The 11,827-nt window shown below is 49.4% G+C and overlaps 1 protein-coding gene across 1 annotated transcript; it reads right to left on the bottom strand.

Moving 5' to 3' along the window:
• Positions 1 to 297: 297 nt before the first annotated feature.
• Positions 298 to 4,523, bottom strand: Nxnl2 (nucleoredoxin like 2). The gene is made up of 2 exons (XM_021181084.2): positions 3,897 to 4,523; positions 298 to 863 (listed from the first exon to the last, which is right to left on the bottom strand). Exons 1-2 carry the CDS (start codon positions 4,196 to 4,198, stop codon positions 695 to 697), a joined length of 471 nt encoding a protein of 156 aa, XP_021036743.1. The 5' UTR covers positions 4,199 to 4,523; the 3' UTR covers positions 298 to 694.
• Between the last annotated feature and the right edge of the window lie 7,304 nt (positions 4,524 to 11,827).

The raw sequence follows: 11,827 nt of genomic DNA, 5'->3' as shown, positions 1-11,827 counted from the left end.
CCAAAAGAACAGAGGGAAGGAGGGAGGGAGGGAGGGAGGAAGGGAGAGAGGGAGGGAGGGAGGTAATGGGAGAGGAAGAAAATAAATAGTATTTAAAGAAGAAAAAGGAAGAAGAATGGGGAGGAGGAAACGAAGGGGGGAGAGAGAAAGAAAAGTGTGAGAAAAAACAAAGGTTAGAAAAATCTTCCAAGATGAGGCACATAGATGAAAGACCAGCTTAAGCACAGTATTTACTGACTTGACCTTCTGTTAGTACTTGGTTTGAAAGGAGAAAGAAGGACACCAGAGCTGCTTGAAGTGTGAGTGTTGGTTTATTAAATTACACAGTCTACAAACCTGAGTAATAAATACGTTTTACCAAAGCATCACAAAAATGTCATCAGAAAATGCATCACCTCATAGGTCAATTTACCAAAGAAATTTCCTGTAGGAAAGAGCATCTTGCATAGAGCTCTGTTAGCTCGTGGCTGATGTCTCCTGGATCCTAGGCACCGGTGGAGAAAGCTGTAAGAAATAAACATTCACTCCCAACGGAGCTCTAGGACCCACAGGGGGCAGACGGAGTTCTTTCCTGGGCAGTTTATGCTTTCTGTCACAGCATGGTGACTCTACAATGACATTCCTCTAGCAGAGAAGGGAACCAGCTAAGCCCTCTTTGAAGATAGTTGCCCTGAACTTCCAGCAACTGCCCTGGTCACCCTGAGAAGTTTTGGAAAACATCGGCTGCTTCCACCCAGTTCTGAAAGCAAGCTAGCCCGCGCTCTCGGATCTGCTTCCGCCCTTTGTTGGTGATGACAGCTCCGTTCTGCCTGATGACCACCAGCTTCGGGATGGCGGTGATTTCGTACCTCTTCTTCAGTTCACTGAGGACAGAGGGCCAGAGGGTTAGGGGTGCTGCAGGTCTGAAAGGAAGGGGGCTATCTGTAGGTTCTGTGCAGGAGCTGCCATTGTAGATAGGGATGCGAACGTCCTTTGGTTTCAGCAGCCACAGGGAATCCAAGATCCAACTCCTTTCAGATACCAAGGGACAACCATGCTATATCAATCTCAAGCTGAAGATATGATCAAAAACGCTTATGGAACTTAAAATACAATTATCCAAAACTCAAGTAGCCTGTAGTTCCAGCCTCTCAAGGGGCTAAGGCAGAGGGATTACTTTAGCTAGTACATTTGAGACCAGCTTGAGCAACATAGGGAGAGTGTAAGATGTCCTCTAGAAAGGATTTCGAACAAGGCAGGGCCAGAAAAGAGCTGCCTTGGTGCCAGGAGCCTGTGGAGATCAGGAAGAACTAGACATCTGAATCAGAGAGCCCTAAGCCACTGTCTACCCAAGAAATGAAATCCGAGCTGACCTACTTTCCTTCCTTCCTTCCTTCCTTCCTTCCTTCCTTCCTTCCTTCCTTCCTTCCTTCCTTCCTTCCTTTCTTCCTTTTTCTCTCTCACTCTTTCTTTCTTTCTTCCTTTCTCTCACTCTTTCTTTCTTCCTTCCTTTCTTTCTTTCAGATTTATTTATGTATTATATGTGAGTACACTGTAGCTGTCTTCAGACATCCCAGAAGAGGGCATCAGATCTCATTATGGATGGTTGTGAGCCACCATGTGGTTGCTGGGATTTGAACCCAGGACTTTCAGAAGAACAGTCAGTGCTCTTAACCACTGAGCCATCTCTCCGGCCCCTTGGTCTACTTTTCTACAACTCCAAACATATCAGCTAAAGGGAGAGGTACCCTAACACCTAGCAACGTCCCAAAAGGCAGATCAGAGGCTGGGCCAGCAGGAGGATGGGAAGGTGCCTGCTAGGCACCATGGACACTGCCCACATCCCAGCCTATGAGGACCAGCATTGCAGTGATGTCACTCTAAGCTCTTCAAAGGTTCTCATGGGAGTGGCAACCTGTAGCATGAACATCTGCAGTTGCTTAGAGACCTGGTTCCACCATGTATGGTAATGCATGTCTATAAAGTTAGTACTCAGGAGGCTGAGGCAGGAAGGTCTCTTTCTAGGCAGATAAACTCAGTCACAGAGAAGGGGATAAGATGAAGGCCAGAAGGATGTGACAGATGTCGTAGTTATTCTCTTGAGACAGTTCTCTCACCTAAGCTAAAGCTGGCTGTTTCAGCTGGACTGGCTGGCTGGCCAGTGAGCTCCCAGGATCTGGCTGACTCCACCCCTTTCTGGCTGACTCTGTCCCTTCATTACTAGGGTTACATGCAGCCCTGTTTGTTTTTGTTTTACTTATGTGCTGGGGATTTGAACTTAGGTCTTCACACTTGCACGCTTACTCGCTGAGCCAGTGCCCCATTCTCCCTTACATTGCTTTTGTCAAATATTTTGTCACAGCAATAAGAAAAGTAATACACACCGAGCCCTTTCACAGACTAGGTCAAGCTCATTCTCTGATCATCTTCTTACTTAGTCATAAAACGTCTTTCCTACCATCCTCGCGGGCAACCCAGCGCCCTAGTCTCCAGAGGGGCAGAGTTCTCCGCCTAATTAGCGCCACCAGCACCATCTCAACTGCAAAACAAGTGTGTCCCTTAAAGCTACATGTAATTGAGTGTGCCACTGAGTCAAGTCACATTTTAAAGCACAGCCCTTGAAGCAGTTCTCAAGGGAGTCCTTACGCAAAGGCGATCAGCTGTCACTTAGACTTACTATCAATGGGATTTTCATGGTACCAGCAGTAAGGCCTCAAGCCTGCCCCAAGGCTAAGCAGCTTCCCCAGGGTTCTCCACCTCCCAGGGAATCACCTAAGAGAATGAGTTCAGGAAAACCCCAGGGAGGTGGTTCAGACAGTAAAGAGCTTTGCGAGCATGAGGGCATAAATTCAGTCCCGAAAAACCACATAAAAAACACTCAAAATCCCAGAACTGAGAAGGCAGAGACTGCTGCCCTAGGGCTCACTGGCCCGCTAGCCTAGCCAGCTAAGTGAATTACAGGAGAGTGCAAGGCCCTGTCTCAAAAAGCAAGGTGGTGACATCTTCAAAATAACAGCAGAGGTTGTCTACTGACATGCATGCACAAGTGCACACGTGTGAACGTGCACACACAGACACATATACACACAGAGAGAATAAGGGGGCTTCTAGTTATTATGAATCCATGGGACATCGCAAAGTTGGCTTTGCTTCGTTTTCCAGAAAGGATTCACCGGTAGCATCGCAACTTGGATAACAAAGCCAGGACCCCGAGTTAGAGGATACCCAGGAACTGACATCTGTCCTAGAAGCGGGCCGGTCGGGGGGGCGTGTTATGAGATCTCCATCTGGACTCTTCCATACCCACCTCTCACTCCTTATAGCTTCTTCTCCTGAAACTCTCAAGCCCTGCCTACTCTAACATCTGTCTACCTCTGGTTCCTCTATACGTATTGGGAAAGCATCCATGTTAACGAAACTTTGTAGTTAGGGAACTCCATCGCTATAGGTAAAAATGAAGTCGCAGGGATGGCTAGCTAATATTTGACCTAGTTCTTCCCGCTATGAGCGCTATGAGGCTCTCCCCACTCCTCCCGGGGTACATCCGCTCCCCCCAACTCAGCTCTGTGGATAAGACGGGGATCCACAGCGTCAGGAGGGTGGCTTCCCACCCTTCCTTCTGCCCACTGATCAAGGAGCCTAGCTAAGGGATGCCAGCCAGCATCAGTACCAGTCCTGGGGCTCCTGAGACATGTGGATCCCTGACACTCCAATCGTAATAGGCAGAAAACGCTGGCAGACTGAAGCCCTGTGGATGCTGAAACCAAGATTCGGGGGAATTGGCCCGCATTGAGATCTGAACAGCAAAAAAGGCCAGATAGGAAGTTACGGGCCCGCGTCTGAAACAACAGCAAGGTACAGGAGCAGTCCTGGGGGAGCCAGAGCGCCAGCCCCGTGACCCCTGGGTCCCCACTCACTGCCGGTAGGGGTCGTGGAAGGGCAATGCCAGCCAGGAGCCGTGCAGCTCGCGCATGAAGTCCAACATCTCCTCCGCGCTGCCATCCGCCGACACGAAAACCACCTCGAAGGGCGCGGGCCGCCGCGCCTCGCTCACCAGCTCCGTGTAGAAGTCGCAGAGCAGCGGCGTGAAGTCGCGGCTGGGCGAGCACCGGCCCGCCGCAAAGTACAAAGCTACCACCTTGTTCTGCAGCGCCGCCTCGGCCTCCACCACCGTGCCCTCCCGGGTCACCAGGCGTCGCCCGCCCAGCACGTCCACCATCGCCACGGAGCTCGGCGTGAAGAGGACACAGTGGAGAGACGAGCCCTGGGCTGCACGGGCACCTGTTAGCTGGAAGATGACACTGAGCCTCCCGCAGCACTCGGCGCCTCTCAGCCCCGCCTTCTGCTGGAGCAGCTCACCTTGAGCCGGAGGGAGGAGGGAGCACAGTGGCCACTTCAGAAGCTGCGCCAGCAGCGATGACAGCTGGGTGCCCCGCTTCAAAAGCAGAGCCACGCCATCAACCTCTCCCACCACCCTCTATTTTATCCTGCCTTGCAAACCCGAGACCCTCTCTACCCACCCGAGTCCCTTAACATCCACCAGAGCCCTGCCCCGATCCACCTGCGCCCCGCCCATCGGCATCCTGTCTTGCTCACCCGCAACTAGTTCGGACATCCGAGACTTGTTCGGGTCCACGCCCCCATCCCACCCCACGCGCCCAGTTCCACCCCACCTAATCCACTCCTGCTCTGTTCTGCGGACGGGAGTTCTGTTCCGCCCACCAGCCCCTCCCCACCTCACCCAAAAGAGCCTAGACTCTCCAGGGCTCTGCCCCGCCCGCTGCCCCTACTCCTCCAACCACGCCACGCCCCTCACCCTCCCTTAGAGAATCTTCCTGCCCCAGATAAGCCTTACAGTTTTCCTGGCTCCAGCTGGCCATCTCCAATCCGCCCTCCCAATCCAGAAAAGCATTCCCTCATTGAGCCTGGAGCCCCGCCACCCCCACCCCCCCCCAAGCTGTTGTGTCTGCTTAGGGCCTCTGAAAAGGGTTGAGGAAACTAAAGGGTTCTTCTGCCTCTAATCGAAATAGGCAGGCTATGGGGAGCCTGGCCTCTTGTGTTCCGGATGTATACCTCCACCGCCCATATCCTGGAGTTCTGGAAGAAAATTGAGGGCAGATCTCCACGTTGCCCGAGGAGAGCCAGAGTGCTAAAGATACGCAGGCGCTGTGAAGGTCCAGAAGTTTTTACAGTAAGAAAGTTTCAGCTCCCTGCCAAGCTGGAGGAGGCACTCTTGTGGGTCAGCGTGTACCGGCACACCCAAAACCTTAGGCATCTAGATAAATAACTCTCAAGAGCAGTATTTTAAAAATTAAAGAGTGGGATCTGGAGAGATGGCTCAGAGTCATTAAGAGCGCTGGCTGGTGGCTCTTGCGGAGGACCCGTGTTCTTTTGTCAGCACACTCAAGGTGGCTTACAAAACTTCCGCAACTCCAGTTCTAAGGGATCACACACCCTCTTCTGGCTTCTAAGGGCACCAGGCACACACGTTGTACAATGCAGGCAACACATTCATACACCTAAAGTAAGAATAAATAAAACATATTGCAAAAAGGTTCTAGGAAATTATTAAAACTTAGAGGCAGCCGGGCGTGGTGGCGCACGCCTTTAATCCCAGCACTCGGGAGGCAGAGGCAGGCGGATTTCTGAGTTCGAGGCCAGCCTGGTCTACAGAGTGAGTTCCAGGACAGCCAAGGCTACACAGAGAAACCCTGTCTCGAAAAACCAAAAAAAAAAAAAAAAAAAAAAAAAAAAAAACTTAGAGGCGGTGAAGGAAACCAGCATATAGGATCCCAGATCATGCCACTTTGGTGCGCTGGTTGTTTGAAGTTCTAAGCACTCTGAAAACAGCAAACCAAGGAGAGGTTTTCCTCTGTGCCTCCCCATTGTGGCCTCAAGGCAGGTTTGCTGAGAGAACTGAACTGCCATTGACAGAGACTTTCACAATTCCCAGACAAACTGCCTGAGCCTCCTCCATTTCCTGTGTATTCCTCCAAGGACCTGTTCATCTCCAGTAAGTGAGCTACGCCTGCCTTTCCCCTGCGGGGGTGGACTAAATCCCTCGACCCTGTCACATTCACGGGTAGTCAATCTTCTATCCCCACATCAACTGCTAAAGAGTGGATTTCCCCTATGCACCTGCCAAGTGTGGCTTATTCAACAGACACCATGGAGTGTCTGTCCAGCCTGATTTTGGAAGCCTTCAGCTGCCCTCCCGCAGAGGCAGCCTATCAACTGCAGGGGTGATGGGACTCTACATTGCCTGGGTGCCCAACTTGACTGGTCCCCTCTCAGAGCTTCAGTGGACTCTGTAGAGACGTGGAGGGATGGTGACTTTCGATGTAGAACTTCAGGGGTCAGCAAGCTGGCTCTGTGGCTTTAGATATTTGTGGTTAAGTTCTAAGCTGAGTTCGTCCCCTGATCTCAGTGGAAGGAGCAGTCTTACTCCCAAAGGTTATCCTCCTGCCTCCTTTATATGCAAACCACAGCACTTCAAAGAGTCAGAGCTTCAAGCAAAGCTTCAAGTTTATTGATGAAGAAGGACGGACACACTTGAGCCAAGTCAAGTGCGGCATCAGAACAGGAGCTAACTGTTGTAAGTGTGATTTAGCATTTGGTGTTCCAATGTTAATATGTTCTCCATTTACCAAAGCTGAGGGAAACTTAAAAAAAAAAAGTGTCCTTGGTCTTATTTCCTTGTTGTAAGATGTGAGGTTTTTTTTAAAAAAAGGTTTATTTTAGAATTATTAATGTGTCTTTCAGTTGTACAGGTGCCCGTAGAAGCCAGAAGTGAGCACTGGCTCCCCTGACGCTGGAGTTAGAAGCAGTTGTGAGCCACGTGCTTTGGGTTAGAACTCTAATCCTCTTAACACAGGCTGAGCCCACAAGTTTTTTGTTTGTTTGTTTGCTTTTGGGTTTTTTTTTTCCCCTGTAGGTAAAATTATAAGGTGATTCACAGACAGGACTGTATCTGAGCAGAAGATTTGGTTAATAAAAAAAAAAACTTTTTAAAAATCAAAGTAATTTTGTGTGGGGAGCGGGTGTGGCCACGGCCCCAAGATGGCGCCCAGGACTGCAGCCAAGTCTTAAGACTTGCAACTGACTTCCTCAAACACCTGAAAATAAGCCACGTCCATCATGAGAGCTGTGCAGGTGCACCATGACTCAAGATCAGGCCATTTGACGAAGGCCAATGAACTGAGATTACTCGGACTGGGCTGATGGGGCGTAGTTGAGGGGTTATATAAGGGATTGCGATTGGGGGCTAGAGAAGATTCCTGCTTGTATGTTGAAAGGTTCCTCAATAAACTGCTTTGAGAAGAACGCTGTGTCGTCGCTCTTTTCTGCTGGTCGGAGACAGAAGCGACAATTTTGCTCTTCAAGGTCACAGAAAGATCCAGACCTGTTTTGATATTGAGCATGGCTCGCTGGATGGCTTAATCCTGTGATATTTTCAGTGAGGGAGCGAGCGTTCTTTTTGTGTGTAGTCTCTGTGTGGGTGAGCCTCCATTGTGCTGTGTGCTCAGCCAGACACAGGTGGTAAGTATGGGGCTCGTCCTTCCCCATGCCTGCTTAGCTGTTTCCCTGTCTTTCTATCTGGCCTAATCTCCAGATGGCCTTCTGATCCAGAGAAGGAAAATGAAGCGGGCCTGCGAAGATTGCTCAGTTGATAAGAGTGCTGGTCTAACATGCACAAGGCCCTGGGCTTCATCCCAGCTCCTTATAAACCAGGTGTGCTGGCATGTACCTTGCAGTCCAGCACTTGGGAGGGAGAGGCAGGAGAATCAATTTAAAGCCATCCTCCACTTTGTATGAGTCTGGGGCCAGCCTGGGCTACTTAAGATCATTTTTTAAATAATGAAGAAGGGGCATGGGGCGTGTATTTTGAACATTGTATGAAAGAACCTGAAGGAGGGGAAATGTGCCAGAGGGGTACAGGTGTGTGAGGTGAGAGACTCCTAGGTAACAGAGCCTTCACATCTCAGCACTGAATAAGCCAGAAATAGCTGGAGGCCTCCTCCTGCTGGCTCAGTCTGTCTGGTGTGTGGGTCAAGTGGGCTTGGCCAGGGAAGATGATCAGATGGAGGTGCTGTTCCGTGATGGTTCATGACCCTTTTGGGAAGAGGAAAGGCATAGACAACTGGAAGGAGCTGAGAGGAGTCGGTCAGCAGTTTTTATTTTGCGTGCAGAGGCCAGACTTAAGCTAAAACTCCAGAATGAGAGGGTGGGCAGGAGAGAGGGGACTAGACACAAACCAAAGCAGAAGCGCCCCTTGTAAGGGAGAGAGAGTATGGCTCAGCTCAGAAACTTGCTCCTCACGTCCTCAGGTGCAGTGGAAAGCCAGGTACTCCAAGCAAAGGAGTCCTTTGGAGTGCTGGGGTCCTAAAGGGACAGACTCACCCCATCCCACCCCGCAGGACATGTGCCTTGGCCTGGGGCTGGTGTGGGGGAAGCTATAAGGAGCTCCTTCTAGTGTGCCCAGAGATCTGGACAATGGAGTCCCACTTCTTAAGGTCATTGCTGACCACCCCAAAGTAGCCAGTCCCCAAAGACCTCCCTGAGGCCCCACCCCACCCCCAGATACACACTGCAGCCATCTGCCCCCAATCCTGCCCTCTCACCTAAGGTGGGAGCAAGAGTAAGGACAAATCGGTTCCCACCAGACTTCGGCTAGTCTCAGCCTGCCCTGCAGGATCGCAGGAAATGGGCTTTAATGATGGCGTGAGCAGTTTCCCTCTCTAGGATCCTCTCCTCCCATCCTGCCATGGAGGCCATGGGAGGTTCAGTTCCACAAGCAGCTGGTGAGGCTGGAGCCAGCAACGGAGGGCACAGACACAAGTTACCAGGGAGACACCCAAAGCCCATTAGTTGTTGCAGGAACAGTGATGCAGCCAGAAGGTCACTGGGTGTGAGCATAAACTTCTCAGATTTCTGATCGGAAGCCACAGGGCTCATTCAGGAGCTTTGCTCTTCCCCACATTCTTGTCAGGAGCAACTATCTTCGTCCAGCGTTTGGGAAATGAGGTAAAACAGAAGCAGTGAAAACAGACTTGAGTTTAAGGAGTGATTTAATCTACCCACTGTGTTTATAAAACAATTGCATTGAGACTCAGGGCGATGGATGCTCACAGCTAGAGTGTCTGCTCAGCACGTGCAGGGGTCTGGGTACCATCCCCAGGACTGTGAAAAATATTGCTCCGAGCTTTACAAGTCCTTTCTAATCTTCTTTTCAAGTAGGCCTCCTTGAGTCCATACTGGGCCTGCCTAAATCAGACTCAGAGAAGAATCCTGCTAAGTCACCCATCCCCCATTGCTATCTGATTTCCTTGACCTGCCTTCAGCAAGAATGCCATTAAGTGGGCTCAGCAAGAACCACCCCCCCTCCCCCCCAGAATATGTGTGTGCACAAAACAGTGACCCAATGATTTCTAGAGGCCTACTTACGAATACACAAATATAATTATGGGATTTTTATCTGATTAGCAAACAAATTAGACATGAGGGTACAGACACCACACTGAATTTCCTGGCTTTGAATATTCATGTTTGCGTTATTTTCCTGTATGGATATGGTGTGTGTGCCCAGGAGTTGACAATGTTAGGTCTTCATGACTGGAATACACACATGAATACCACATACTATGCTGAGAAGTTAGTGCCTATAGTGAGATATTAAGAGGACAGAAACTTAATCAGGTCAGGGCTGGGGAGGGGACAGAAGGGTGACTTAAAATGAAGAATGCCATTAGAATGTAGGCTCATGATGAATTCATGTGGTTGCATAAGAGAGAGAGGGTAGATATGGCCAAAGTACAGAATGCACATAAAATGAAAAATGTCATTTTCATTTACAGCCATTACTGTAGTCTATCACAGATTCACCCAGAGGCTTGTCTCAGAGAAGAATCCTGGTACACTGCACACACACACACACACACACACACACACACACACACACACACACACCATTGGCATCCCGGTCACTTTCCACCTAGCAGCCATGGTCAGAAGTCCCATCTGTCCTAATAGTCAGACTTAGCTCTTCTCCCTCACTGATGGTGGGTCCTGAAGAGTCTGTCAGTGCCACCTTCAGATTCCAGTTCTGTTCCTCTTTAGCATTTATCAAAGGCCACGACACCTTGGCATCCCTCTAGCTGCAACACAGACTATGTTCTTCGTGGCCTGGGATGTGTGGCTCAGTAGACTGGTGGAGTGCTTGCCTAGTACGCATGAGGCCCTGGGTTCAACTTCCAGCACCATGCAAACTAGGTGTGCTGGTACAATCCAGTATTCCTAGCACATGGGAGGTAGAGGAGAGGATCAGAACTTCAAGATCATTCTTGGCTACATAGTGAGTTCAAGACCAGCCTGGGACACATGGACTCTGTTTTAAAATCACGAGGAGTTTCATTAAAAGCGCATGCACGCACGTGTGTGTGTGTGTGTGTGTTCATGCACACACATGTGTGGCTGGGCATGGTGGTACTTAGTTGCAATCCCGAAGAGGGGAAGACAGGAAGATTGCTAAAAGATTGAGGCTACATAGCAAGAGCTTGTTTAAAATAAATGATAATATAGGTATAATTCCTCTCTTTGAAAACAGAAATTACAAAGTCAGACAGGGAGACTTTGACCTTACTGAAAATGAGAAACAGGCTGCTGAAGCACTGCTCAGTGGTAGAGTGCTTGCCTAACATGCACAAAGCCCTGGGCTCCATTCTTAACATCACAAGAATAAACAAATAAATAAATAAATAATGAATGAATGAATGAATGAATGAGGGGACTGCTCTTCTAGAGGACACAAGTTGGGTTCCCAACATTAGAAACACAGATAGGCAGGCAGGCAGAAAGACAGACAGACATGTGATAGATGAAGGGGCTGCTCTTCTAGACACATGGCTCCAGCTGTATATGTAGCAGAGGATGGCCTTATCCAGCATCAATGGGAAGAGAGGTCCTTGGTCCTATGAAGGCTCGATAGATGCCCCAGTGTGGGGGAATTGAGGGTGGGGAGGCAAGAGTGGGTGGGTGGGTGGTTGGAGGAACACCCTCATAAAAGTGGAGGGGGGGCTGGGAAGGGATGGGATAGAGGGTTTCTGGGATGGGGGGGGAGAACCAGGAAAGGGACTGGTTACACTTGAAATGTAATTAATGTAATGTATTACACTTGAAATGTAAATAAAGAAAATATCCAATAATAAAAAAAAAAGAGAGTAACAATGCTCTGGGGGCTAGTTGGGAAGAAAAGGAGTGGAGGGTAAAGAAGAAAGCCTCATGAGAAAGAAGAATAGGATTGAAATAATATACAGGTATGGAAATGCCATAATAAACCCATTATTATGTGTAATTAATGCATGCTAATAAAAACATTAAAAAGAATCCCTTGCCTAGTGCAGTCCTCTAGATTTTTATTTATTTGGGGGGAGGTGAATGTCAAAGGACAACTGGCAGGAGTCAGTTCTTGCCTACCATGTGGGTCCCAGGATTAACTCAGGTCATCGGGTGTGACAACAGGGCCCCCACTGGCTGACTCTTGAGTGCTGTGTGAGGATGGGATGCTGGAGCTGCTATCAGTACAGGAAAAAGCCACAAAGGTTTTTCTGAGATATCTGCCTGAACGTAGCACTGCTAAGCCTCAAAATAAGTGGTGATTTGTCGTCTAATGATCAACTCAGACAGACAGTCTTCAAATGTGTTCTACCCAGTCTTTGTAGAAGGAATCTCTTAGGTGTGTTTGGAAGCTTCACCTGTCATATAAAGCTGATTGGCCTATAAGCTTAGGCAGGGACTAGAAGGTGGGCCATCCAGGAGGGAGACTGGATTCTGGCAGAGAACCAAGCAAGGA

Source organism: Mus caroli, unplaced genomic scaffold, assembly GCF_978045245.1.
Source record: "Mus caroli unplaced genomic scaffold, Mus_caroli_1 scaffold_15, whole genome shotgun sequence".
NCBI lineage: Eukaryota > Metazoa > Chordata > Mammalia > Rodentia > Muridae > Mus > Mus caroli.
The sequence above is the reverse complement of the archived record's forward strand: the minus strand, read 5'-3'. Positions and strand labels throughout refer to the sequence as shown.